This window comes from Ambystoma mexicanum, chromosome 11, assembly GCF_040938575.1.
Source record: "Ambystoma mexicanum isolate Mex_15411 chromosome 11, UKY_AmexF1_1, whole genome shotgun sequence".
Classification (NCBI taxonomy): Eukaryota; Metazoa; Chordata; class Amphibia; order Caudata; family Ambystomatidae; genus Ambystoma; species Ambystoma mexicanum.
This window is the reverse complement of record NC_090934.1, coordinates 401,236,401-401,264,321: the sequence shown is the minus strand read 5'-3', so window position 1 is coordinate 401,264,321 and position 27,921 is coordinate 401,236,401. Positions and strand designations below refer to the sequence as shown.

The 27,921-nt window shown below is 49.2% G+C and overlaps 1 protein-coding gene across 4 annotated transcripts in view; it reads right to left on the bottom strand.

Moving 5' to 3' along the window:
• The window catches only part of ARFGAP2 (ARF GTPase activating protein 2), an 885,096-nt gene that overhangs the window by 553,938 nt on the left and 303,237 nt on the right, over positions 1-27,921 (bottom strand). For all 4 annotated transcript variants that reach the window (XM_069623180.1, XM_069623182.1, XM_069623181.1 and 1 more), the window contains one exon: positions 27,405-27,536. In XM_069623180.1, coding sequence (XP_069479281.1) covers positions 27,405-27,536 — 132 coding nt within the window. The remainder of the gene's footprint in view (positions 1-27,404; positions 27,537-27,921) is intronic.

Below are 27,921 nucleotides of genomic sequence, written 5' to 3'. Positions count from 1 at the left end.
AAACTATTAGCAAGATAGCCGGGAGCAACAAACCCTTCTCTTTCAACTTACCAAACTGGGGCTTAGGCTAAACCCCAAGACCGCTCCTGTGATCTTGCCTAAACTTGCAACAACAATATAATTGGAGCTTAGCACTGGCAGGTTCCACTCCTAGAGCCTAAAACCCACCTTACCAAAATAAAACATGCTTTCAAACATGGACCAGGAAACATTCCATTCAGTTACAATGCACAGTAATGCAACATGCTATTGATCGAGAACAAAATACATCAGATAATCGATAATGGTGAAGTCTTTGAGATAAATGAAAATTAGAATACTGTGTACATTAGGTGGAAATCGATTAAAACTTTCAGAACAGTGATCGATGAACATACAGAACCAAATAGGTGACCTACCCTTACTTGGACAAACAAATGAGCTGATTCAGCAAGCTGGGGAACAAGTAGCCGTGGAACAGGTAGCCGGGGAACAGGCAGCTTGATGACGATATACCTTGCAGAGATGTTCGGCTGGTAAATGTCAAGGTGTCTAAAAAGGCTTAGAAAAGTGGGTGTGTATGTGAATGTGCGACATTTTCTTTGACACCCACTCAGGCTCGATGCCAATGTTTCACATCTGCCATACCCACCCACCTAGCCCCCTTTGTGAGCGCACAGGCATGGGCCTGCTTGTACTACCTATAGGGCATTAGGGCCAGGGCTGAACCAAAAATGCAAAATGCATGCATGGGCAATTTCTTTGTATCAATGTGGCCCACTTTTTTGGGCAATGTGGGCCAGTTTGATGAGTTATTTCAACATGCGGCTAGTAGTAGTGAACACGGTTGCTGAATACATTTGCATCACCATATATTCAAAATTCTCCCCCTCGTGTACTATTCAAACCGTGTCTGAAAAGGAATGAATAGCGACATCCAACTGTGAGCCACGTTTCCTTTGGTTCCCCATGACAATCTTATGGCCCAGTATGACCCTGCTCATAGGTGTGAACTACCATTGATACTGGAGGGGGGATGGATGAGGCGAGCGCAAAAGGCCCGGAACACTGCTCAAGGGAAATAAACTTATGTTGATTGCTAGGGCGTGGTCTGGAAAGGGGAGTCTGGAGACAACAGGTCTGGGTGGGTCATGTGGACAATGGTCACAGTGCAGAAGATCCCTTTGAGTCGTACATGGTGTTTGGCACCTTAGGCGTTCCCACCCAACCATTCCCCTCGGAAGTGCATGGTAATAGGTGCGAACTGCCATTGATACTGGAGGGGGGATAGATGGGGACAAGGGAAGCGCAATAGGGCACCAATCATTCTTTCTTGACCCTCAGATGATTGGGGGTGTTCTTGATTCACTGAAAAATTCAAACAACTATTTGTATAAGCTAATTTCCATTTAGTTTGGTGATGTTGATGGCACAAACAATTGCATACAAGAGGTTGTGGCACAGTGTTTGAAAATCCTCTGTACTGTCCGCTATCACTGGGGAATTTGGTGCAAAAGGCTCGAATGACACAGGTGGGTATTACTTGTCGAATGCGGAATCCAAGCATCCCATGAATCCACCATGTAAACCAACAGTAAGCCATCACCCTGTACCACCTGTGAAAGAGGAACAGGCATATTTTAATTGAATGAACCATATAAGTACCAATTTACTTGAAAAAGCATCCTTAAAAAAGTAGCTTTCTGAAAAAAATTTACTTGTGCTTTGAAGTATCGACACATTACAAAAGTGAACACCCATTCAAGCCAGAACAGTTTAGGCCATAGAGAAATATTGTTTTTTAGTCGAAAGTGAAAGGCACGTAAGCAATAAACAATCCGATTTGCAAAAAGTGTGAGAAATGTATTCAATTTACAGACTAAATTCATTCGTCAGTGATCTATCGAAGTTACGACAATGTAGGAGAACATGAAATGTGGTCAAAATTACATCACATCTAGAGTATACTTACTCGTTACTTGGATTCCGAGGGCAAACTGTTGCACGAAGTTCATGCATAAGCACCATCATAACTCACAACACAGACCTTGTGAGGCAGGCTGCCCCGAAGTCAAGCAGCTCGGTAACGCATAGCAGTGGTGTGCCTTCTTCGGCTATGTAGGCCAAGCATCTACAGATTTCTTGGCAGCAGTTCTCCACCTCGGTTGGCATGACCTCGCAATGCATGCATGTATACCAGTTTGAAACGTCTTCCATGCGACTATATCAGGCGATTCATCTTCCCAACTATTGTCCGATTCCCCATCGTTTGTGCTTCTTTCTCTTTCAATTCGTTCCTCTTCAGAATATTCAGACTCGTACTGGTAGGGCTGTATTGTTGCCGTAGTTCCTGAAAAGGGAATAAGTACAAAATCCACAGTAAGGAATAAGTACAAAATCCACAGTAAGGAACAAGTTACTTACCTGTAACTGTTGTTCTCCAGCATGGGTCTGGCATGGATTCACATGCTCATGAATATTCCGTCGTCAGGCTGGGAATCCTCGGTAACGAAAAAATCAGTATCAGTTTCGTTTCTGATCTGTCTTTCGTAGTAGTAACCAATCACTGATCTCTGCGTCATACTGACCACAGCCAATGACTGCCCTCTATCCAAGGCCCGCCTCTGGCAGCCATCTTCAGATTTGGTAGCACGTGAAGTGGCAGTATGACCAAGTGAAGAGCCGTAGAGGGGTAGGCGGGAGGGTTCGCATGTGAATCCATGCCAGACCCATGCTGGAGAACAACAGTTACAGGTAAGTAACTTGTTCCTTCTCCAGAATGGGGTCTGGCATGGATTCACATGCTCATGAATAAAGAATACATAGCAGTACACACATGCACAACCACGGGAGGTGGCAAAGGCTCAACATTAAGCATTACATCAAACTCAACATTAAGCAATTCTTACCTCCTCACCAGGCTCACCTTAGGCGAACAGGTTGCGCAGCACTGCTTGGCCGACCCTGGACTCCTCCCTGGAATCCCGATCGACGCAGTAGAATTTCGTGAAGGTGTGCGTCGACCTCCACGTAGCAGCCCTGCAGATGTCCAGCAAGGGCACACCAGATAGGAACGCCGTGGTAGCTGCGATCGCTCTGGTGGAATGGGCTCTCGGACGGCCAGGCAGCGGTCGGTTTGCCAACCGATGACAGTACATGATACAGCCGGAGAGCCATCTGGAAATGGAGGCCTTTGAGAGAGCCTTCCCCTGATTGACAGGTCCAAAGTTCACAAAAAGTTGTGACGTCTTCCGAAAACACTTTGTGCGGTCCACGTAGAACTTAAGCGCTCTAGCCACATCCAGCGAGTGCAAAGTCCTTTCGGCTGGCGACGAAGGCGACGGGAAGAAAACAGGCAACACCAAGGGTTCGTTGAGGTGGAAGTCCGACGGCACCTTGGGCATGAAGATGGGGTGCGTCCTGAGCACTACCCTCGTGTCGTGAAAAGTCAAGTACGGGGGCTTGCAGGAAAGGGCCTGGATCTCTCCCACTCTTCGTGCGGAGGTGATGGCCACAAGAAACGCTGTTTTCCACGACAAGAACTTCAACGGAGCCGAGTGCAGAGGCTCGAACGGAGGTCCCATGAGCTTGGTCAACACCACGTTGAGCTCCCACGCCGGGGCCTTCACCGGCGGGAACGATCTGAACAGTCCCTTCATGAATTCTTTCACCAGACGATGAGACCACAAAGACGTCCGCCCCGTGGTTCTGGTGTATCGGGAGATCGCAGCAAGATGAATCTTGATAAACGCGTGCGCCAGTCCAGCCTTGGCCAGCGTCAGAAGGTACGGCAGTACCTGGGGAGCCGTAATCCGTAGAGGGTTAATCTTCTGTGCGTGGCACCAGAGCGAGAACCTCTTCCATTTGTGTCCATAGCATTTAAGAGTTGAGGACGCCCTGGCCTTTGCAAGAACCTCTTTGCAGTCGGACGGTATGTCGTATCATCCAAACTCTAACGCTGCAGGAGCCAGGCCTGCAAGTTCAGCGACTTCGGGTCGTGATGGAGGATGGCGCCTCCTTCCCTGGAGAGAAGATCCACGTCCACTGGCAGCTTGATTGATGGGGACGCTGACAAGTCCAGAAGGTCCGGGAACCATATCTGCCTCGGCCACGCAGGTGCGATGAGGGTCATCCTGCACCGTGACCTCTTGAGCTGGTTGATGAGCCGGATCAGCAATGGCAATGGAGGGAACGCGTATAGAAACAGGCCCTCCCAGGGGAACGAGAAAGCATCGCCCATGCTCCTCGGCTGGGGAAACCTGCTGGCGGACCTCCGGCACTTGGAGTTCGTCGCCGTCGCAAACAGATCGATCTGGGGAGTACCCCACCGTCGGAAGAGGCGGTCCACTAGATCCTGTCGTAGTTCCCACTCGTGGCACGAGCGCAGCTCTCTGCTGAGCGAGTCGGCAATGGTGTTTTTTATTCCTGCCAGATGAAACGGCACCAGAAACATCACTTGGGCGACGGCCCAATGCCACAGATCCCGCGCCTCCTTGGACAGGGGCTGGGGATCTGGTACCGCCCTGCTTCCTGATGTAGAACATGGTGGTGGTGTTGTCGGTGAAGATCCTCGCCACCTTGCCCTTGAGGGACGGAAGAAAGGACCTGAGGGCACAAAACACTGCACGGAGCTCCAGGATGTTGATATGGAGGGACTTCTCTGTCGGAAGCCAAAGGCCTCTCGCGTGCAGATTTTCGGTGTGCGATCCCCACCCTTCCAGGGAGGCATCCGTGGTCACTGTCTCCTGGTGGCCGGGGGTCTGGAAGTCCATGCCCGCCGTCATATGCGCGCGGGTGCCCCACCACCAGATCGTTCGTCGGAAACTCGTCGAGTGTGATCCTCTCCTCGAAGCTGCCTGTCGTCTGGATCCAACGCGCGTCCAGGAACTCCTGCAACGGGCGCATCCGGAGCCTGCACAGGCGGATGAGATAAATGCAAGAAGACATCATTCCGAGGGGGGACTTGATGGACCTCACCCTGGCCGCGTCCGCAGCCAGCATCCGCTGCACCTTGCCCAAGATGGCCCTCGTCCTTTCCTCCGACGGAGAGGCCAGAAGCGACACTGTGTCGAGCTTCGCTCCCAGAAACAGTGCGTCTTGCGCGGGCACCAGGTGGGACTTGGCGTAGTTTATGGAGAATCCCAGGACCGTGAGTAGTTGGACGGTCCTTGCCGTGTGCTCCACGGTGAGCTCCTTCGTCTTTGCTCGGATGAGCCAGTCATCTAGGTAGGGGTAGACGTGGATCCCCTCTCGGCGCAGCTGCGCCGCCACCGGTGCGAGGCACTTGGTGAACACCCTGGGTGCCGACCTCAATCCGAAGGGAAGGGTTTTGAACTGGTAGGGACACCCTTGGACCACGAACCTGAGAAACTTTCGGTGTCCCTTTAGGATGGGAATATGGAAGTAGGCATCCTCCAAATCAAACGTCGACAGGAAATCGCCCTCCTCCAGTTGACCCAGGACGTGTTGGAGGGTGACCATCCGGACCTTCTGTGCCTTGATGAATTTGTTCAGTCGTCGTAGGTCCAGGATGGGACGCCATGCTCCCGTCGTCTTCTTCACGAGGAAGTATCTTGACTAAACTCCGGAGCCCCGAAGTCTCTTTGGGACGAGCTCGATGGCGCCCTTCTTGAGCATCGCCTTTACCTCCAAGAGAAATTAAGGGACGTGATGTTCTTTCCTGGCCACAGGGGGGACGCGCGGGCACCTCTTTAGAAACTCGAGCGCGTGACCCTGAGCTAGGGCGTCCAGCACCCAACGGTCGGTGGAGATGGACTCCCACACGCTGACAAAGCTCGCCAGCCGGCCTCCCACCGGGGTGCTTCGGTGGGGGCCCGACCCCACGGCCGGTTCAGTCCTGCTTCGACGAGGCTTTGCCACCTTGTCCTCCTTGGCGACGAGGGCGGGGTGCGCCCGACTTGCCTCGTCCCCTGTAAGCTTCCTGTGACGACGAACGGGCCGCTTGACGGTAGGTGGAAAATCCGCCACTGGAACATTTGGAGGCACCCTGTTTGCCTCCGCCGCTCCGAAAGGGCGGCCGCCGTTGCTGGAGAACCCCAAGAGCCCGGGCCATCTCCGTGTCCGCCTTGATGGCTTGAAGGGAATCGTCCACTGTTTTCCCAAACAGGTTGTTTCCGTCGAACGGCATGCCCAAGACTCTGGTCTGCACGTCCTGACGGAAGTCAGTAGCCTTGAGCCATCCACGCCGCCTAAGGCACACGCCCTTGCCCAACTGGCGAAATCCAGTGTCAGTGATGTCCGTCGCAATCGTAATGGCGTGGTCCGACGCCACCTCTCCTTCCTGCAAGATCTCTAGGGCTTCAACCCTCTTGTCTGGTAGGAAGTCCAGCAGGGGGGCCAGTTTGTACCACAACTCCCTGTCGTAGCGGGCTACGATAGCCAAGGTGTTGGCCGCCTAAATCGTCCTGCCGACGAGATGAGACTGCGTCCCATCGTGTCTAATTTCTTTCCCTCACCGTCCGGCGGGGAGGTGTAACGCTCACCTGATTCCCACGGAGGCGCAGGTCTAGCTTCGAGTGCTGATGCTTCTTCAATGGTGAAGCGCAGGACTCTGAAGATGGACAGGAAGGGCCCTCTACTCTTGCTTCTCCGGCTCGCAGGAATATTCCCCTGTGCGTGAAAAGGGAGTATTACCTACTGACTGAGTTATGATCAAGCCTCCCACTCTCTTCCAACCCTCCACGATACCCTGCCACGATTCCCCGTGAAGTCTCACCTTAGGGTCAGGAAGGATGAGCTCTCCATCCTGCTTCTGATGCAGGGGCGCGTTGAAACCCAGTTACTTCACTGGATTGAGGATTGATGGGAGTTCAGGTAAGCTTGACTATTCAGGTAAAGCTCTGTAAAAGTTCTGTTGCAAGTTCAAAAGTCCAAGCTTAATAATAATGTTCATTGTCTTTTTGCAGCAAGCGCTAATGTTGGTCTTTTTTCCCCTTAGGGGCCGGGGTTCGGAATGCCGGAGATATGGCACCGACCCGAAGTGAAACGTGCAGTTCCAGTAAATGGCAGGTTAGTTCTTGATGAGCGCTCAGGAACTGACTTTGCATACGCTCATTCAATGTCTTTGTCTTTTTTCCCCATAGGGGCCGGGGTCCGGAAAATGCCTGGAAGCGGCAAGACCTGAAATGAAATGAGGTAAGTCTTATTCCCTTCCTTCTCTCACCTCTTATTCTTGTCTTTTTCTCTAGGCTCTGGGAAGTGGCTGTGTATCTGGATGATCGCTGCTGAAGATGGAGGAAGCCAGGAAAGGCGAGTGAAATGCAGCGCTGCAGTGATCGTAACGAAATGCTTTTAAAAATAATGTCTTCCCTTTCAGGATCGTCGGTGATGTCTCCGTGGTGCAGATTTAGCTGGTAAGGTCTCTTGTCTCCCTTTGCAGGTGACCCAGGATGCTGACAGGCGTGGCTGAAGTCCAGAAGCAGGAGCTGACACGGTGAGCGTCCAGCTGCGAGGAGCAGAACAACGCGAAGCGTGAGTTGCTAATCGGGTGTGGTTTAAATAGCTTTGGAAGAAGTCCCAAGTGTGTATCCTTCCTCCGATCAGGTATGTATCCTGCCCCGACCACACTGGGTGGAAAGTAGTCCCACAGGTAAAGTAGTTCCATTCAGGCCTCAAGAGGGCCTGGATGTGGCAGCATGGTCTGCATCAGGTAAGTGCACATGAAAACACTTGCACACATGTCTAGCTTTATGAGCCTGGCGCCTAAGGCGCCAGGACTGCGTCCAAAGGGCCCCAGCTTGGGCCCGCTGGCACTCCCCTGGGGGAAATGATGCCTGCCTCTGGGGTCGCTGGGTCGGACCTGGCTCCTTGGAGGTAGGCATCATGACAGTACCCCCCCTCAAGGCCCCTCCCAAGGTTCTTCCCTCCGGGGGTTTGGGCTTGTTCGGAAATCTCCGGTGAAACCTTTGTACTAATCGAGGTGCGTGGACATGGTTACTAGGCTCCCACGATCTCTCTTGAGGTCCATATCCCTTCCAGTCAACAAGATAGAAGAGTTTTGACTTTACCACCCTGGAGTCTAAAATGTCTTTAACTTCGAATTCTAATTCCCCTTCAATTTGAACTGGATCTGGAGGCTTGGACAATCGGGTTCCTGGTTGTACTGGCTTCAAAAGTGATGCATGAAAAACTGGATGAATACGCATGTTGGACGGTAGATCCAGTTTAAAGGCCACTGGGTTGATTATAGCTTTGATGGGATAAGGTCCTATGAATCTGGGATTGAAGGTTCGCGGGCCCTTGAGGGGTAAATGTTTTGTTGATAGCCATACCTGGTCTCCGACTTGGTAAGGAGGAGTTCTACTTCGGTGCAAATCAGGTTTTCTTTATACTTTGTCTTGGCTTGCTGTAAATGAGTTGCAGCTTCTTTGAAGGCTCGGGTTATTGTGGAATGCAGATGATTTACTGCGGGCATTTCCAGGGTCAGAGGTGGATCTAGGTCTGAGGTCCGAGGACGGTGACCATACAAAGTATAAAAGGGGGTTTGTCCGGTTCCAGAATGCACTGAATTGTTGTATGCATATTCTGCGATCCAAAGGATGTCTTTCCAATTTAACTCGGATTGGTGTAACATGCACCGAAGATATTGCTCGAGAGTCTGATTGGTTCTCTCGGTTTGTCCGTCGGTCTGGGGGTGGTGGCTGGTGGATAACCGCACATCTATTTGTGCTAGTTGGCAACACTTCTTCCAAAAATGTGAGATAAATTGACTTCCACGATCCGAGACCAATATGGAAGGGAAACCATGTATGCGAACTATATTCTCCAGGAATTCCTTGGCCAAGGTGGAAGCTGAAGGCAAACCCTTTAAAGGGATAAAGTGGGCCATTTTGAAGAATAGGTCCACAATTACAAGGATTGTGTTGTAACCAGCACAAGGAGGCAGGTCTGTTATAAAGTCCATTGACAGGGTGTGCCATGGCGCCGGTGGAATATCCAAGGGCTGAAGTAGGCCGGCTGGCCTTTTCTTTTGAGCCATGTTTTGGGCGCAAATTCCACAAGACAGTACAAAAGACACTATGTCTTTTCTCCAAGAAGGCCACCAGAAGTGGCGTTTGATTTTTTCCTCCGTTTTAGCGATACCAGGGTGTCCTTCCATTAAAGATTCATGATGATGGGCAATAACAAGTTCTTGCAATTCTTTACTTGGCAGACACAACCGCTCCTGGAAGTAGGGTAAGTCATCCTTAACGGTGTAATGAGGACCCTTTTGACTCCATTCCAGTAAGGTTGAAGAGTCAAGAAGTTGTTTTACTTGCGTTTGGATATCCTCAATAGTTTGCAATGAAGTCAAGCCTAAGATTCTTTGCTCAGGTATGATGGGCACAGGCTCTAAGCTCGAATTAGGTTCTTCCATGCCAATCCGGGATAAGGCGTCCGCTTTTCCATTCTTGCAGCCAGGGCGATAGGTAATTACAAAATCAAATTCCGCAAAGAATAGAGCCCATCGGAGTTGTCGTGAAGATTGAGCTTTGGCCGTTTTTAAATACTGTAAGTTTCTGTGGTCCGTAATTACGGTGATGGTGTGTCTTGCCCCGAGAAGGTAGTGACGCCAAGCCTTGAAAGCAGATTTGATGGCCAGTAACTCTTTATCGGTAATTGCGTAGTTGATTTCAGGAGGAGAACATTTTCTGGACCAAAAGGCCACTGGGTGTAGTTGGTTAGTTTTTGGGTCTCTTTGCGACAGGACAGATCCCATGGCCGAACTGGATGCATCGGTTTCCACTATGTACGGGAGATCTGGGTGCGGGTGCTTCAATACAGGTGCAGAGGTGAATTTGGTTTTCAGGTCCTGGAAGGCTTGTTTGGCCTCAAGAGTCCATTCAAAGTGTTTGTTTTTCTTTAGGAGAGCGGTGATGGGTTGGACCTGTTCGGGAAAATTCCGGGATGAATCTTCGATAGAAATTGGCAAAGCCGAGCATGCTCTGAACTCCCTTCACAGAGCTTGGAGATGGCCATTTGAGGATGGCGTCCACCTTTCGCGAGTCCATTCGGACTCCTTGAGGCGTCAGGATGAATCCCAGAAACTCAACTTCTGTGGTATGAAAAACGCATTTTTCGAGTTTTGCAAATAATCTGTGCTGGCGCAGTTTCTCAAGAACTGCCCTAACATGTTTTCTGTGATCAGATTCTGAAGAAGAGTACACCAAGATGTCGTCAATGTAAACAATGACACAGACATCGATAAGTTCCCGAAGAACATCATTCATAAAATACTGAAAGGCGGCAGGTGCATTGCACAAACCGAAGGGCATCACCTGATATTCGAAGAGCCCAAACTTGGTGCGGAATGCAGTCTTCCATTCGTCGCCTTCTTTTATGCGCACCAGGTGATAAGCTCCTCGGAGATCTAACTTGGTGTACACACAAGCGTCTTTCACCTGGTCGATAAGCTCAGGGATCAAGGGCAGAGGATAACGATTCTTAATCGTTATTTGATTTAGGGCGCGATAGTCAATACACGTTCTAAGGTCGCCTTCTTTTTTCGGCACGAAGAACAGAGCTGAAGAGACAGGAGACTTGGACGGGCGAATAAAACCATTGGCTAGGTACTGATCTAAATACTGACGCAAATGCAGGTTCTCAGGTTCCGTAAGACCATAAATCCTACTACAAGGTAGTTGAGCATTGGGTACTAGATCGATTTGGCAATCATAAGACCGATGGGGAGGTAACGTGTTAGCCTGTTCTTTCTGAAAAACGTCTTGGAATTCTTGGTATTCTGATGGTAGCTGTACAGGGGTGGAAGTTGCTGAGGCTAGACCCAAAGCTGGATTTCTTGGATAACAAGTTGGTTCACAATCAGGAAAACTTATCTTCTTTGCTCGCCAGTCAATTCTGGGATTATGTGTTTCTAACCAAGGAATTCCAAGAATTACTTGAAATTGTGGGGCCTTGATAACATCAAACACGATTGCTTCCCGATGTCCATCCTGACCCACCAGTGTCACTTCAACAGTGGAATGCGTTACAGGCCCCGAGGCTATTTCAGTTCCATCTACTGTAGTAATGACATTTTGGGTTACTTTCGGGCGGAGAGGAAGCTTAATCCTGGAAGCCAATTCACGGTCTATGTAATTTCCAATAGCTCCACTGTCGATGTATGCTTTTATAGCATGCAACTGCTGAGGCTGTTTTGGGTCCACGAGCACCATTGGCATGACAAAATGCGAGGTCAAAGAGTTAGTTTTCAAGCTCGGCAAGTGGACCCCTACGCTTGCCGGGCTAGGTCGTTTCCCGAATCAGGTGTCACTAATTTGTTATCAGTAGCTCCAACCACCTTCTTAAGTGGTTTAACTGGACAATTTCGAAGAAAGTGACCGGAAGTCCCGCAATACAGACAAAGTTGCATTTGCCGCCTTCTCTCTCGTTCTTTCTGCGTTAATGATCCTTTAACACCACCGATTTGCATAGGTTCAGATACGTCGATACTCTTGGAGTTAGCGTGGGTTTTGATCGGTGCTCGGTTTTCATACTTGAACCAATCTGCTTTTCTATTTTGAAGTCTGTGATCAAGTTGAACCACCAAGTCAATGTAGTCTGCGCAGACCTGGGGTGGGTTTACTATCTGAGCTAGAACATCCTTAAGCTCTCCGCGCAGGCCTCGATGAAACAATGTGATCCTTTTATTTTCTGGCCATCCAGTTTCCACAACCAGTCTGTTAAAGGTGGCTATGTAGGACAGAAGATCCTGATTACCTTGTCGTAAAGATAGCAGTTCGTTATCAAGGGCCTGTCCTTGAGTGTGTCGAGTGAACAATCTTTCCATGCTGCCCTGGAAGCCCTGAAAATTCTGGAGAATGGGATCATCCTGATTTACCAATGGAATAGACCAATCGGCAGCACTGCCACTGAGGTAAGATAGTATAAAGGCTACCTTGGTCTGGTCGTTAGGGAAGGCTCCGGGTCTGCATAGAAAGTGTAAACGACATTGGTTCATAAAGACGGCATATTTCTTGGGATCCCCCGCAAAACGTTCAGGCGGGGCCAAAGGCATGTGTCCAGGTAGATTAATTTGTACCGGGTTACTCAAACCCATTGATGTGGAAATGTCTCTGGAATTAGGTAAAGGAGTGTGCCCTGCCTGGGCCTGTAATAACCTTTTGGCTAGGTCATCAGTTCTTTCCTTAGATAAGATCAGTTCTCTTTTGAGAGCGTTAGTCTCCTGGCGGGCTGAGTGCACCTCTGCCCGTAATTCCCCCAAAAGCTGGGCCAGCTGGTCAGTCTCGGAAGTCTCCATAGCGCCTGGGTGGGAAATTGTGGGTAGGCTTCGCGTTCTGTAACGCTCACCTGATTCCCACGGAGGCGCAGGTCTGGCTTCGAGTGCTGATGCTTCTTCAATGGTGAAGCGCAGGACTCTGAAGATGGACAGGAAGGGCCCTCTACTCTTGCTTCTCCGGCGCGCAGGAATATTCCCCTGTGCGTGAAAAGGGAGTATTTCCTACTGACTGAGTTATGATCAAGCCTCCCTTTCTCTTCCAACCCTCCACGATACCCTGCCACGATTCCCCGTGAAGTCTCACCTTAGGGTCAGGAAGGATGAGTTCTCCATCCTGCTTCTGATGCAGGGGCGCGTTGAAACCCAGTTACTTCACTGGATTGAGGATTGATGGGAGTTCAGGTAAGCTTGACTATTCAGGTAAAGCTCTGTAAAAGTTCTGTTGCAAGTTCAAAAGTCCAAGCTTAATAATAATGTTCATTGTCTTTTTGCAGCAAGCGCTAATGTTTATGTCTTTTTTCCCCTTAGGGGCCGGGGTTCGGAATGCCGGAGATATGGCACCGACCCGAAGTGAAACGTGCAGTTCCAGTTCCAGTAAATGGCAGGTAAGTTCTGGATGAGCGCTCGGGAACTGACTTTGCATACGCTCATTCAATGTCTTTGTCTTTTTTCCCCATAGGGGCCGGGGTCCAGAAAATGCCTGGAAGCGGCAAGACCCGAAATGAAATGAGGTAAGTCTTATTCCCTTCCTTCTCTCACCTCTTATTCTTGTCTTTTTCTCTAGGCTCTGGGAAGTGGCTGTGTATCCGGATGATCGCTGCTGAAGATGGAGGAACCCAGGAAAGGTGAGTGAAATGCAGCGCTGCAGTGATCGTAACGAAATGCTTTTAAAAATAATGTCTTCCCTTTCAGGATCGTCGGTGATGTCTCCGTGGTGCAGATTTAGCTGGTAAGGTCTCTTGTCTCCCTTTGCAGGTGACCCAGGATGCTGACAGGCGTGGCTGAAGTCCAGAAGCAGGAGCTGACACGGTGAGCGTCCAGCTGCGAGGAGCAGAACAACGCGAAGCGTGAGTTGCTGATCGGGTGTGGTTTAAATAGCTTTGGAAGAAGTCCCAAGTGTGTATCCTTCCTCCGATCAGGTATGTATCCTTCCCTGACCACACCCGGGTGGAAAGTAGCCCCACAGGTAAAGTAGTTCCATTCAGGCCTCAAGAGGGCCTGGATGTGGCAGCATGGTCTGCATCAGGTAAGTGCACATGAACACTTGCACACATGTCTAGCTTTATGAGCCTGGCGCCTAAGGCGCCAGGACTGCGTCCAAAGGGCCCCAGCTTGGGCCCGCTGGCACTCCCCTGGGGGAAATGATGCCTGCCTCTGGGGTCGCTGGGTCGGACCTGGCTCCTTGGAGGTAGGCATCATGACAGGAGGTCGACGTAGAGGCCGCGCCCCCCCCGCTTTCTTCCTGGCCGCCGCGGAGACGACCGAGTCCGGGGGCAGCTGTGCCCGAAGGCACAAGGGGGCCGCCGGGACCCGGTACTTCTCGTACCGATCCCTTCTAGCCGGCGTCGTGGATGGGTTCTTGAGGAGGGCGAGGCCCTCATCCCAAATATCGTCCAGTAGAGGTACAGCGAGGACCGTCTTCCTCTTGGCCTCGCGCCGTTGATAAAGGAAACCTTCCTTCTTCTTCTCTTCCGGGCAGAGCTGGAAAAGCTCGGATGCCCTGGCAATCATGGAGTGAAGCGATCCAATCTCGTCAGGCGGGGAAGCCCGGGTGGGAGGCGATGACGGGAGATCCTCGTCATAAACCTAGTCGTCTGTACCCGTCGCGGCCGTGTCAGTCCCCGTAACATCCCCACGTGTCGTGGACGGGGAGGAGGGCTGAACCGGGCGCGATGGCTGAAAAGGAGGTGGAGGATGAATCCTTCTCTTAGGGGGAGGGCTCCCAGAAGGGCCCGGCTCCGGGTCCCCCGTCGGGAGCGGTTCCTCCGTTGGTGGTAACGGCAGTCTCGTCCTTATCTCCGAGCATAAGGACTGTATAGCCAACAAAATGGCCACCGAGTTGTCTTGCGGCACTGGTTGAGGGGAGTCCGACGGGCGGTCAGGAGCCCCGTCGGCACCCTCAACGTTCTCGTCGTCTCCTTCGTCGGGGTCCCTCCCGACGGGCTGGTCTTCTTCCACGCCAACGCCGTGGCTTAAGACTTCGATCAGCTCCTCCTCAGAGGTTGAGGCCGAATCCACGATGACCTCCTGCCCCCCCTTTTTCTTCCCCGTCGGAGGTTTCACAGGGGTCCTGTCGATAGGCATGAAAGAGGACTCCCTCCCTGGTGGCAGGGAGACTCTGGGCCCCGAGGTCGCCACCACTGGTTTAGCCTCCACAGGCTGAGCCAGGGCCACCGCGACTGTCTCGATAGAGGCCTTGGCCGGGTGGATTAAGGCTTTCACCACCTTAGGTGCGCTCACCGCCTTCTCCTTGGGGGGAGGGTCACCGCCTCGCTCCCCCTTCGATGGGGCCTTCGAGCTCGACTGGGGTCTCTCCAGGAGCTTCGCCGGGTGCTCGGCCTTCCTCTTACCCGAGCCAGAGCGATGGCTCGTGGTTGATGGCGCCGGGGAGGATGCGCCCTGCCTGGCGCCCGTAGAGCCCGACCGTTCGGCACTCGCGGTGCTTGGCCTTCTGTTGGACCCCCGTCGCCGGGGCGCCCTCGAAGGTCTTAGAAGACCGCTCGGACTTCTTCTTTTCGCCTGACGGGCTCTTTCCTTCCAGCCAGTTTGCGAGACGTTGATGGCGGTCCTTCATGGTCCGCTCCGACATATTGCCGCAAAACGCACAGTCCTTCTCCACGTGCGTCTTGTCCTCATGTAGGCAGTAAAGGCAAAGGGAGTGTTCGTCCACCTTAAAGACATTCTGAAGCTGGCATCCAGGGCAGACCCTGAACAGCTTTCCGGGCGTCGAGCTTCCCTTCTCCTGGGACATGTCTGAGATGGGCCTGAGAAACTTCTGGAGTCCTCCAAAGCGTGGCTCGACGAAATCTTCACCCTTGAGGGGCGTAGACGAATCCGACACGGGTCCCCGTTAATCGGATGAAGAAACGGTGGAGCTTGAGGCTCTTTTGACCGAAAAAAGAGAAATTTTTCTGAGAAAAAACATGAAAAAAGCACTAACGCTCGAGAGCAATAGCACGAGGATCCCAACACTTGAACGTGCGGTAAAAATCTGAAGATGGCTGCCAGAGGCGGGGCTTAGGTAGAGGGCAGTCATTGGCTGTGGTCAGTATGACGCAGAGATCAGTGATTGGTTACTACTACGAAAGACAGATCAGAAACGAAACTGATACTGATTTTTTCTTTACCGAGGATTCCCAGCCTGACGACGGGGAATATTCATGAGCATGTGAATCCATGCCAGACCTCATGCTGGAGAAGAAAAATAAACACTTTTTTTTTTTTTTTTTTTTTTTTTTTTTTAGGTAGGTAGCAACTACTGGTGAAGGAGAAGAAAATACATTGCAATGTTAAAAATACCCATTGAGCAAATAAATGCACAGCACAGACGGACATTTCGAAAATAAATAAGGTTTGGTGAAAAGATTGGTACATCCCATTTTGGTGTGACCAGTGAACAGCCTCAGATCATTGGGAACAGAGGGAATGAGTGTGCACTGTGACACTGCAGTACTGCACAGCCCACAGTTAGCAGCCCAAAGAGGACTGGATGGCAAGGTGAATTGGGACATTGTGAGACAGCGAGACAAAACAAGGGCAGTAACACGACGTGGGGACCATCCGTGCAGCGGTAAAGGCCACTAAGCTGATCAAAGGGAAAGGGAAGCAGCCCACGATGAAGGAATTCACCAAATCCCCACAAACAAAGGAGGTGGAGAAGAATAAAGGACAAACCGCGCAGGCCGGACTAGCCCCAGCGTGGAATGATCACCAGATCCTGGAGGCGATATCAGATCTGGGGAGGCTAAACTAGATGCTGCAATGGCCGTTCTAAAAACTTTGCTGGAATTCAAGATAGATGCGGTGCAGGTGGACGTCAATTTGCTGCGACAAGATGTAAGGGCGCTCGCGGAACGTACGAGCCGACTGGAAAAGGAGGTGATGGCCAATACAACCACTTGCACAGCGAACGCCACGGAAAAACACACTACGGCAGCAAGTGCGCAACCTAAAGAACCGAGCAGAAGAAGCAGAAGGGTGCGCGCAAAGGAACAATATACGAATTGTGGGGCTTCCGGAAGGTGAGGAGGGATGAGACCCGACCAATTATGTCGAAACAATGCTGCTGCAGGAAATTAGAGGAGCACTCACTCAGGGGTTCTCAGTGGAGAGAGCACATAGGGCGCTGATGCGGAGACCGCCACCCGGAGCTCCCCCAAGACCGATCATCGCCAAAATATTGAATTACAGAGACAGGGAGAAGATCTTGGAGCACTTTAGGAAAGGGGGAACGATACATATAGTGTCATTGTCCATTACGGCATACCCAGACTACACCTTCCTGGTACAGAGGCTGATGTACGGGGTGGTCAAGAGGAGGCTGCGCGAAGCGGGCCACAAATATATGTTGATGTACCCAGGGAAATTGAAGGTGTTTCATAAAGGCAAGGCCCTGTTTTTTGAGACTCCGGAGGATGCAGCGGAATGGTTGGATGCACATAACTGCCCAACAGGAGTAGACGATAGGACGGAGAGCAGCACGGATAAGTGAACCTGCGGATGTGGGGATGGGCGGGTGGGGGAGAAGTTGACTTTGGGACTTGAATATAACACTGTAAATGATGGGATTCAGGGCGGGTGGGACGATGGGGGAGAACAACAGAGTGGTAACATGTGTGCCTAAAAGGGGAGATACAACAACACCAGGAAACACATCACCCACCCATAGACAGTTTAGTCGGGACACTGTTAGATCGGTGTCCCCCCTGCAGTGCGCCGAGTATCGTTACTAACGGGAAAGGGCTATATGCGGGAGAGCCTGAGATCCAGGGATGGAACTGGGTGACAGTTGGGGTTGGTCGGGAAGGGGGTTGAGGAAGGAGGTGGGATAGTTTATGTTGGGGAACGGGAGAGGATTTGGGGGGGTGTGGGTCTACAGCTATAAATCACTGCGCATGGAGCGGAAGACAAGGGAGGACAGGAGCGGAACGGGGTATGGATGAGATGGGGGACCTCAAGATAGTGACCTGGAATGTCAGGGGGCTTAATTATTTGAAGAGGAACAAGGTCATGATGTATTTGAAGAGACAGAAGATTGATATTGCTTTATTACAGGAAACTCACCAGACAAAAGAAAAACAGGAGGTGGTGGGGAGGAAATGGAGAGGGACCACCATAGGAGCAACATATTCGGCATATGCCAGTGGGGTAATTACATGGATAGCACTGCATGTCCCTTTTAAGCTGTTACAGTCTACTTTAGAGCCAGATGGGAGGATGGTGCTAACAATAAGACTAGTAGAAAACAGGGAGCTGAGTATTATCAATATGTATGCCCCAAACCAAGATGCTACCGGCTATTTCAGAACTCTATATACAGCAAGATCAGCCCATATATGGAGGGAGGCAGTTATATGGGGAGGGGACTATAATTGCACGCTAGATCCCAGAGTTGACAGATCAGATGAGAAGATGGAGAAACCCACCCCGGTAGTGAAAGCTCTTAAGACACTAATGAGTGATTTTCGACTAGTGGATGTATGGAGGATGCACCACCCACAGGATAGGGAATACTCTCACCACTCGGCCCCACAAAACCTGCACATGCGGTTAAACTACATATTTGCTGCATCAGAGTTAACAGGGGAACTAGTGCAGTCGGAATACAAAGCGAGAGTCCTCTCAGACCACTTGCCGTTGATTATAACATGGCAATACTTGCCGCCCAGAGCATGGATCCCGATGTGGAGGCTTGGGGCCAAAGCTTTGAAAGACACAGTGTTCAGGGAGGACCTGAAGAAGGAAATAAAGGAATACTTTGCACACAACACCAGGAGGGTAGAATCAGCTGGTACACTATGGGAGGCATTTAAGGTGGTGGTGAGGGGGGTGGCAATATCTAAATCCAAAGGCCTACAAGGTGGAATAACGTATGAGTTCCACAAAGCAGTAAAGAAACGAGACAATAATGCATAAGGGGGGGGCATTCCCCAGAGGAGGCTTGCACTATACGACAATTGCAACAGGATTGCAGGGAGTACTGGGAGAGATTATGCAACCTGAACTATAGAAAATAAGTTGAAAGGCAGCACGCGGAGGGAGATCAGCTGGACAGGTAGTTAGCCTGGTTGTACAAGAGTGAGACACCCAGACAGACAATTAGAGCGGTAAGGGGAATGGATGGGCAAATATTAGATACCCAGGAAGCTGTATATGGATGTTGACGAGGGAGAGGAGATTGATGTGATGGAAACATTGAAAGACATCCGCCTTCACAAACTGGAGACAGCAGCGAGGGAGACCTTAGAGGTCCCAATTACGCTAGAGGAATTAGAAGCAGTGATCGAGTTCTTACCTACTAGTAAAGCTCCAGGGGCGGATGGTCTCCCTAGCAAGTTCTACAAAACGTAAAGGGCGGAGTTGCTCCCCCCACTACTAGCAATGTTAAATGAGGCACTAGATAGGGGGACGCTGCCGGAGTCTCTGAGGGAGGCAATTATCATTCGACTCTTTAAGCCTAATAAACCATGCATGGACTGCGGGTCATATAGACCGCTATCCATGCTTAATCAAGATAATTACGGCAGTGCTGGCGAATAGGCCAAGACCGGTTATTAATAAACTCATACATACTGACCAGACCGGGTATGTTTCGTGCAGAAGCATATTCGACAATCTCAGCAGGCTCCATCACGTTATAGAACAAACGGTTAGGGACCCCAGGAGGTTGCAGTAATCTCATTAGATGAAGTGAAGGCCTTTGACTGTCAAATGGCCTTGGCTGATGGCGGCCTGGAACGAATATGGGGTTGGGCCCACATACTTGAGGTGGGTCCGGATGCTGTACAGTAAACCACTGGCTCGAGTCAAGACGGGTACTAGACAGGGATGCCCGTGGTCCCCGATGCTGTTCATCTTAGCACTGGAACCCCCTAGTGATATACTTGAGGCAACAGTATGGAGCGGTGGGGATTAGCACGAAGGGAGGGCAACATCTGATATCAATGTATGCTGATGATATGCTGTTGTACTTGAGATACCCTGAACCTACAATATATTCTGGACGTAATGGGGCGATACACGGTGCTGTCTGGCATAACAGTGAACCCCAAGAAATCATGTATATTTCCCCTGGGTAGGTACAAGGGACTACCACGGGAAGAACTGCTGGTATTACAAATACAATGGGAGACCAGGACCTTTAGATACCTGGGGATTGATGTACATCACACAGTGTTGAGGTCGAACACAAACAGAACACAGAGAAGGCAGTGGCTAACATTGAAAACAGCATGAGGTTCTGGGCCAAGCTCCCTTTGACCATGATGGGGAGAGTGGCTCTGTTAAAGATGGTGGTGCTGCCTAGGCTGTTGCACTTTTTTGTGAATATACCATACATGATACCCAAGCGATTCTTTGTCAAAATCCAAGGTATATGTAGAGGGTTCATATGGCACAACTCTAAAAACAGAATAGCATTTTGGAAACTGAAAAACACGTACGATCGAGGGGGAATTAAATTGCCCAACTTCGAGATTTACTATTTGGCCAGCCAACTACAATATGTGGTGAGGTGGTTATCGGAAGACTCCACACCGGAGTCCAGATTGCTGAAGGCTGAATGAGTCCCGTTGTTCCTGAATGAATGGATATGGTTGCCAATATCACAACGAGACGGGGGGACAAGAATGTTAGATTTGGGATGGAAGATATGGCAAAGGGCTTGCCGTGTCATGGAGAACCCGTTCCTGTGTTCCCCACAGATGCCGCTAGTGGCACTGAATGGAGTGCATGAGCAATTGAGGAAGACAGTCAAGAAGCATTGGGAACCGATCGGTATAGCAACGCTGGGGGATGTGTGGCAGGATGGGAAGGTGGTGGAGTTTGACACACTGGTGGAAGACACCGGTTTACACCGGGGACACTACATCACTTATACTAGGTTGGTGTGGAAGAAAAGGGCACTTGGTCAGAAATAGTGCTGGAGAGTCAGCCCGACACGGTCATAGAAACATTTCATGATGTGTCAGACGGAGGCCATGAGGTCTCCCGAATCTACGAACTGCTGATGTCAAGGATGGGGAAGGAGGTGATTCAGTTGAGACCGGATTGGGAAGAGGAAACTGGATGGATGACGGGCTGTGGGTGAGGCTACAGGGATATCACAAGAAACTGTCCAGGAACGTGAGGTTGCTACAAATCCAGTTATATGTTACCCATAGAGGACTCCTCAGAAGATAGCCAAGTTTAAGAATGTGGGGAATACACACATGTCCTAAATGTGGGTAGGAGAATGCGGGACTAGTGCATATGTTCTGGGCATGCCCAGAAATAAGGAGATTCTGGAGGGAGGTAGCCCACCTTTTGGCAGGGAAAGAGATCAGTCTGGAGGTGGAATCTATGTGGTCGTGCATGGTAGGGGGGGTTCCATAGGCTGCGTAGAATGAAAGACATAAGTAAACTCAATGACTTGGCTTACATACTCGCCAAGCATAGAATTGCTATGAGCTGGAAAGCGAGCAATAGACCGAAAGTAGAAGCCTGGTGGCAGGATCTTCAGAAATGGGCAGATGCGGAAATGGTGGTGTGGAGCCAAGCAGTAAATAGGGGTGGAGATGAAGAAGTGGAGATGCCGATAGCCTGGAGGCAACTAGTAAGCCATATTGTCGGGGTCTGACCAGAGAGGTCTGGAAGACTATGGCTCTTCGGGGGGGGGGGGGGGGGGTAGAGGGAAGTGAGGTGCCCCCAGAAGGGGTGGTGGAAGGTGGTGATGCGGAGTAGGCTTGGGATAGGGTATGGGGGTAATGGGAGGGCGGTGGACACATCATGAAATTGTACATGAGACATGGAAGGTATAATTGCTGTTAACAGTTTGGTTTTTTCTTTAGATTTTGTTGTTAAAAATAATAAAAATTGTCACAAAAAAAAACTATCACCACCGCCCAGCGAATACACTCCAAAATCGAAAAAGAACTAAAATTGGAGGAGGCCAAGTTCTTGAGTAATACCAGCCTACTGAACACGCGTGAGAAATTAATATAGCTCTGGACCAATTCATGTCTGACACTTTTGAGAAAAAAAGACAAAAAACGTGCTAAAGATATAAAGAATTTTATGATCAAACAGGTCAACCCATGCCTCGCACCAGAGTTCAAGGACAACAAAGAGAGGGCGAGTGCAGGAAATCAGACAAGTGCCACCAGAAATAGACGGAAATGGGTGTCATTTTCTGACACATCAAGCTTGGACTCCTCCACTGCTGACCAGTCCCAAAATCGAGGAAGGCATCCATACCAGGGACAACACCAACCTCCACCACCCCTGGTTCCTTTTTTACAGAAAAGTGGCCCCAGAGCAGGGTACTAGGGTCTGCCACCACCACAGCATGTGCATCTCTACCACTACCCACAATGGAGACAACCCCACGGGAGAAGCCACAACCAATGGAGGTACTAAATGAGATCCCCATTTTTAATCTCTCAGGAGTAACGCTCACCAAAGAAGAGGCATCAGTACTTGTGAAAGGACTGTCTTTCATGCCGACCAGTCCCACTGATTGGTTTAAACTTGACCAAGAACTGTCCAACTTCTTCAGAACATTTCAACGTGCATCATACTTCAAGGAGAACAAGTTCTCGGAACAAGGAGGACTCTGGTCTTAGAGTAAAAACCAACTTCAACCCAAAGGAGAATGAAATACCCCATCCATAGTCTCATTTGAAAAATGCATCAAGCAAGAAATTAAGAAACTCCAAGAGACATCACAAAATCTGAGACACAACTTGACCACGGAAGAACAGAGCGCCTTGAAGAACCTAGAGGGAAACAAGGAACTAGTTATTAAAACGGCGGACAAAGGTAGGGGGATGGTTATTCAAAACGTCAACCAGTACAAAGAGATGGTAATGAATCTTCTCAATGAGGAGTTGAACTATAAAAAACTGAAGAAAGACCCCACAGCAGGGATTAAAGTGAAAATACAGGAAATGACAAGATTCTCCCTTGAACATAACTTGATCTCAGAGAAAGAAAAAACCTTCCTGAACACTTTGGAAGGCAGAACTCCGGCTTTCTATGCCGTCCCCAAAACGCACAAAGACAGGACAAACCCCGCCGGGTAGACCTTTTGTTTCAGGCTGCAGGTCTATTTTAGAATCGATATGCACATTCGTGGACTATTTCCGGAAACCCCTCAGTCAACACACACCCACATACTTATGCGATACCATGGCCACGATAGCAAGATTTGAACATCAACCATTCATCCAAACTGAAGAGCTGTTGGTAACCATGGATATTAGAAGTCTCTATACCAGCATACCCCAAGATGCAGCACTGGAATGTATATGGCGCTATTTAACACACCACATGACTCAGAGATGGGTTCACACTAACTTTATTATGGAGTTTTTAGAACTAGCTCTGCCCCACAATTACTTCACATTTGATTATGTATTTTTCCAACAAACCTGCGGTACCGCCATGGGGGCAGCTTCGCGCCAAGTATGGCCGTCATCTTCATGTCAGAATATGAACACAACTATATAGCCGGTCCGATAGCACAGCGAGTAGAGCGCTCACTTTGACATCTGTGCAGAGCCTGCTGATGCAGGTTTGAATCCCGGCAGGGCCAAACTCAGCCTTTCATCCTTCCAAGGTCGATAAATGAGCACCACACACCGTGGGTAATAATAAGCAGCGCTCAGATACCCGAGGGTTCGTAGCGCTATATAAATGACAAATTATTATTATTATAACTATGTTCTGAATACCACCAATCCTTTTGTGGATAAAATCTCCCAATGGTATTGTTACATTGACAATATCATTTTTATCTGGAAAGACGACAGTGACACTTTGGACAACTTTCTGAAATGGATCAATTTACAGACCCAGGAAATAAAATTCAACCTTAACAGGAGCAACCTGGAGATCAATTTCCTGGACCTCTCCATCCGGCCTAGAAACAACAAATTAACTTGAACTCTTTACAAAAAAGACACAGGCCGCAATACCCTTTTGCATTAAAGGAGCAATCATCCCAAAAATCTTAGGAATAATCTAACCTATGGGCAGTTCCTAAGAGTGCTCAGAAACTGCACAGACCTGGACCAGTATAAACATGCCACGGAACTGCAAATGAGACACTAAACCAGAGGATACCCAAAAAAACTCTTGAATAACACCAGGAAAAGAGCTTGTTACACACCTAGAGAATCCCTACTTCTATCTAAAGTGCACAATACAGAAAAAGAAAAAATGATGACTTGTGTCACCACCTTTGGCCCAACCACCACCAAACTGAAAGGACCGATTAAAAAATGTTGGCCATTAACACAACTTAGCCTTCCGGTAGAGACACTACCCAGGATGGCACTTAAACGTGCAAAAAATCTTAAGGAAGTCCTTACACATGCTAGTTTAGTTTCTTTATGTACCGCACGCCGAACCCTGAGGTAACTGGGCGCCAGAGAGCATTTTGGAAGAGCAAACAATACAGTAAACAAGTGCAGTGGACCGTGTTCCATAGTGGTCGCAATAGTGATGTTACAGACATAATAATCAGACAGTAGAGCATTTATGGTTAGCAAGCCAAGATTTTGTTTTTGCTCTGAACGACCAGAACGAGGGTTCATTACTGAGGTTGTGCGGAACAGCATTCCATTGTTTCGGTGCTAGAACAGGGAAGCTTGACCCTCCTGCTTTTTTTAAGGCGAATTTGTGGATGTTGAGGCAGTGAGAGTATCTAGTTCTGGTGGGTCTGGCCGATGACCGTTTGTTAAATCTGTCTGCCAGGTACTTAGGAGCGTCGATTGAGAGACATTTATGGATGATGACCAGAAGGCAATTCGTCCCGTACTGGGAACCAGTGTGCATTTTGTCTAAAAGGTAGAGATGTAAGAGTGCCGCGGGATGCTCAATGCTGGTCTAAGCACGTTGCTCTGCAGAACCTGGAGTTTGTTCAAATTACGTTCCGAGGTGCCCAAGAAGAGGGTGTTGCAATAGTCGATTTTTGAGAGCACAAGTGCCCTGGCTAGGGTGATGCAGCTGGTAGGCAAGAGGAATGCTTTACAAGCATTGATGAGCTTGTTTGTGTATGCTGTGGAGGAGGTTAAGGCATTTACTTGCTTTTTGAGTGAAAGAGTGGAATCTAGGTGGACCCCTAAGGTTTTGATACTCTTGGCCACTTTGATCAGGTTACCATCCATGTTGATAGATGTGTAACGGGGTCAAGCTTGTTAAGGCGAGGTTGTGGTCCGACGAGAAGCAGCTCAGTTTTCTGGGGCTAAATAAGAAAACCACGAGGACTGAACTAAGGAACATGAGGGAGATCGGAGGACACCATCCATGTGGCACCTGTTCCGTCTGCAAATTGACGAAGATGACATCATTCATGGTGGATAATAAGGAGTGGCACCTCAAACACTTCTCAAACTGTGAGAAATCCAAAGTAGTCTATGTGATGGAATGCCCATGTGGACTATGTTATGTAGGGCAAACTAGGAGACAAACAAGAGATTTGGAGAACACAGATCCCACATTCGCTGCAAAGCGCACACTGCTCCTTTAGTTTCCCGGTATCTGGAGCACCAACACGGACCATGCTGTGGTGGGTAATAGATAAAGTTCTTAAAACTACCAACACTACAAGCGCACTAAATCATAAAGAATCATGGGGGATCTTTAGACTCAAATCTACCATCAGGGACCTCAACGAAGCACAACCTACAGGCCCGTACAATTGGTGACCCGTGCCTTTAGTCCACAACATGGACGACAGACGTGCCTGCAGTTCAACTCTATGGCCCAACACCCATGATGCCAGCCTCCCATTCTGCACGTTCCTGCAGCTGACTAAGCAGACTCCTGTGACAACATGCATTTTACACAAGACACCATGCCCATGTTTTTGAACCCTTGTTACCAAGAGGTCGGGGACCCGGCAACCGCTCCTGCGCCAGCTGCCCGAGGCCCCCTTTGCCACACCAGACCGCTAGCAACATTACAAGTGATGGTGCATGTATACTAAATCAAGCTAGCGTCATCATCTGACACCGGTCCTTCCAGGCCATAATCCGAACGCTAGTGCGTTCCACAACAATAATTTTTCACATACTACTTACACTTGGCCACTGTTGCACAAGCCCCGTCCCGTCCTCCCTCGCTCCACCAGCTGAAAGACAGCGCCCTGGTTGCCAAGGACAACGAGACGCGCCGGCCCAGACCCATGCGCACCAAGTTGAGACGCCACTTTCCAGCACATGCACAGTTAATAGAATGCACAGCTCGGAACACCTCCATTACCCGAGACGCCTAAATGTAATGGATACAGCAGACGCTGTGGGAATGTGAAGGCGCCACACTCAGATTACCCCATCGTTCATCTCATTTGCAAACTGCACCAGGTAGGCGGTTCATGTGGCACACTAGTCATTATGCCGAATACGTTTGGCACCACGTTGCACTTGCAGATGACAGCGATAAGCTCTCCAACAATAGATATGTACCCTTTTTAATACAGCCGCTTTGCATTTTTTAGGGAGTCGTAGGACCTGATGTCTCTCAGGAAATAGAGACCAGCTCCACTGAGTGCCAACCTATGAAAGCTAATTCTACACAAGCCAATAACAGGTAATGGCATACCCTCCAATCTATAAGAAATGCAGTGACAAGACAACCACTGTGGTCTTCAGGCTAGGGAATGCTGAGAGCGAAAAGGAAGAGAAAAAAAAATGTGGCTTCTATTTCTCCCTTTCTTCTTTTCCCTCTCAGAGTACCACGGCAGTACTCCTTGTTAGAAGTCTCATTAGAAAAACGTGAGACACACCATGAGCTACCCCGCTACCTCCACTACAGAGAGCATTTTAGAAAAAGACAGTTAAGGTCAGTGAACTACTGGCGTGCACATGAGAATTATCCTCTCTTGATATGGTTTTAATCTTTCACTTGTTAACACCCTTGTGTACATATGTAGTTACTAATTGAGTTTATTTGTATGTTCCTCCTATAGGGAGTCCTTGTCTATGGCCCAGAAGAAGGCTATTCCACTCAACAGCCGAAACGTCACTGGACACAGCACCCTGTGTGTTTTAACAGTCCTCATTAAGAACTCTCCTTTTCTGATTCATGTCTTGGCGTAGACCTATGGTTAGGTCACCCTTCTGCCTGGCATTTCAGACCTCGGAAAAGTCTAGAGTAAGGAGTTTGACATAGAGCACTCTCCAGAATAAGCATAGCTCCAATTACATTTCTTTACATGTAATGATTTGTGTTGCACTACCACGGTACCTAGATATGTGAAATTAGAACATGTAATATAACCTATTTTTGTGTATATGTAGATGCACGGTCTTAGGAACTGTTCATTGTATGGTTCATTAACTATGACAAAAGTAAAACGTCAAATAGAAAACAGAAAAATGTCAAAATATCTACAGAGATAGATTCACAAGCCAAATAATAAATGAGGTGTGAACTCAATCCAGTATAGTGTTCTTCTATCTGCATGATAGCAATAGTAGACACAGAGATACCCTTGTCAAGACTAATATGATAAATTAAAACATTTGCATGAATGAATGTTAATACCCAAACATATGTGGCAGGACGTCCCCTTTGTTTCAAACGAGCAATGAAAAAGGCATCCAGTCACACCGTAGCAGAGAAAAGGACTTGTGGGCAAAGCCGCAGGAGATGGTGCTGAGCATAAGCTGTCAGGCAATTGCTCCAGCTTGGCCAGTTCTCTTTTTAAGAACACAGGGGTTTTCTGTGTGAAAAGGCCCTGGTCCGGTACCGCATGGAGGAAGGAGGTGCTAGAGATTGATCTATACAAGCAGAAAGGTGGTGTTATGTCAAAAATTGAACAGTCTCTGCTTCAATGTATCACAGATTATATGAAAGATAAATCTCCCCTTCAATCTTATTCCTTGAACTAACAAATTGCTAGCAGCCAATTCTCTCAAAGAAAAAGACACAGGCGACAACAAATGGCCCATGCTCACAGATATACCACCAGATAAATGTGTACCTTCGGGCCACTAAACCCATGCCCAATCTCTCTGCCTGTTCACGCTTCTTGCCTTCTAAGGTCTGCAGTTTCTGTTCATCTTTCTTGCGATCGATCTGCAGCTCTTGATAGGCCAATCGCATGGAGGTTACCCTGCAGAGAACAAACTCAGTATGGTCAGAATACTGCTTGGCAACAGTCCCCACCCCTCATCCTTGCAAATCACACAGGTGTGACCCAACAGTGTTATTCCAGAAATAAAGGCAGACCTCAGACAGTGAATATGCCCTTCATTAGTGCTTCCTCCCACCAGTACATTCCAGGATTAGCTTCACAATCTGGTGCATGAAGATGACGGGCCTCTCTGATCGGTTTACCGCAATCTCTACATCTTCACATGTGATGGAGATCCCATTGTATATAAGTCAGAAAAAATGCCTGTAAGTATGCCACACATGCATAATCCTCAGAAAACGTTATTATGCTGGCACTGCATGAAGTTACTCTGGCATAAACTACTGCTAGGTCCTCATCTATC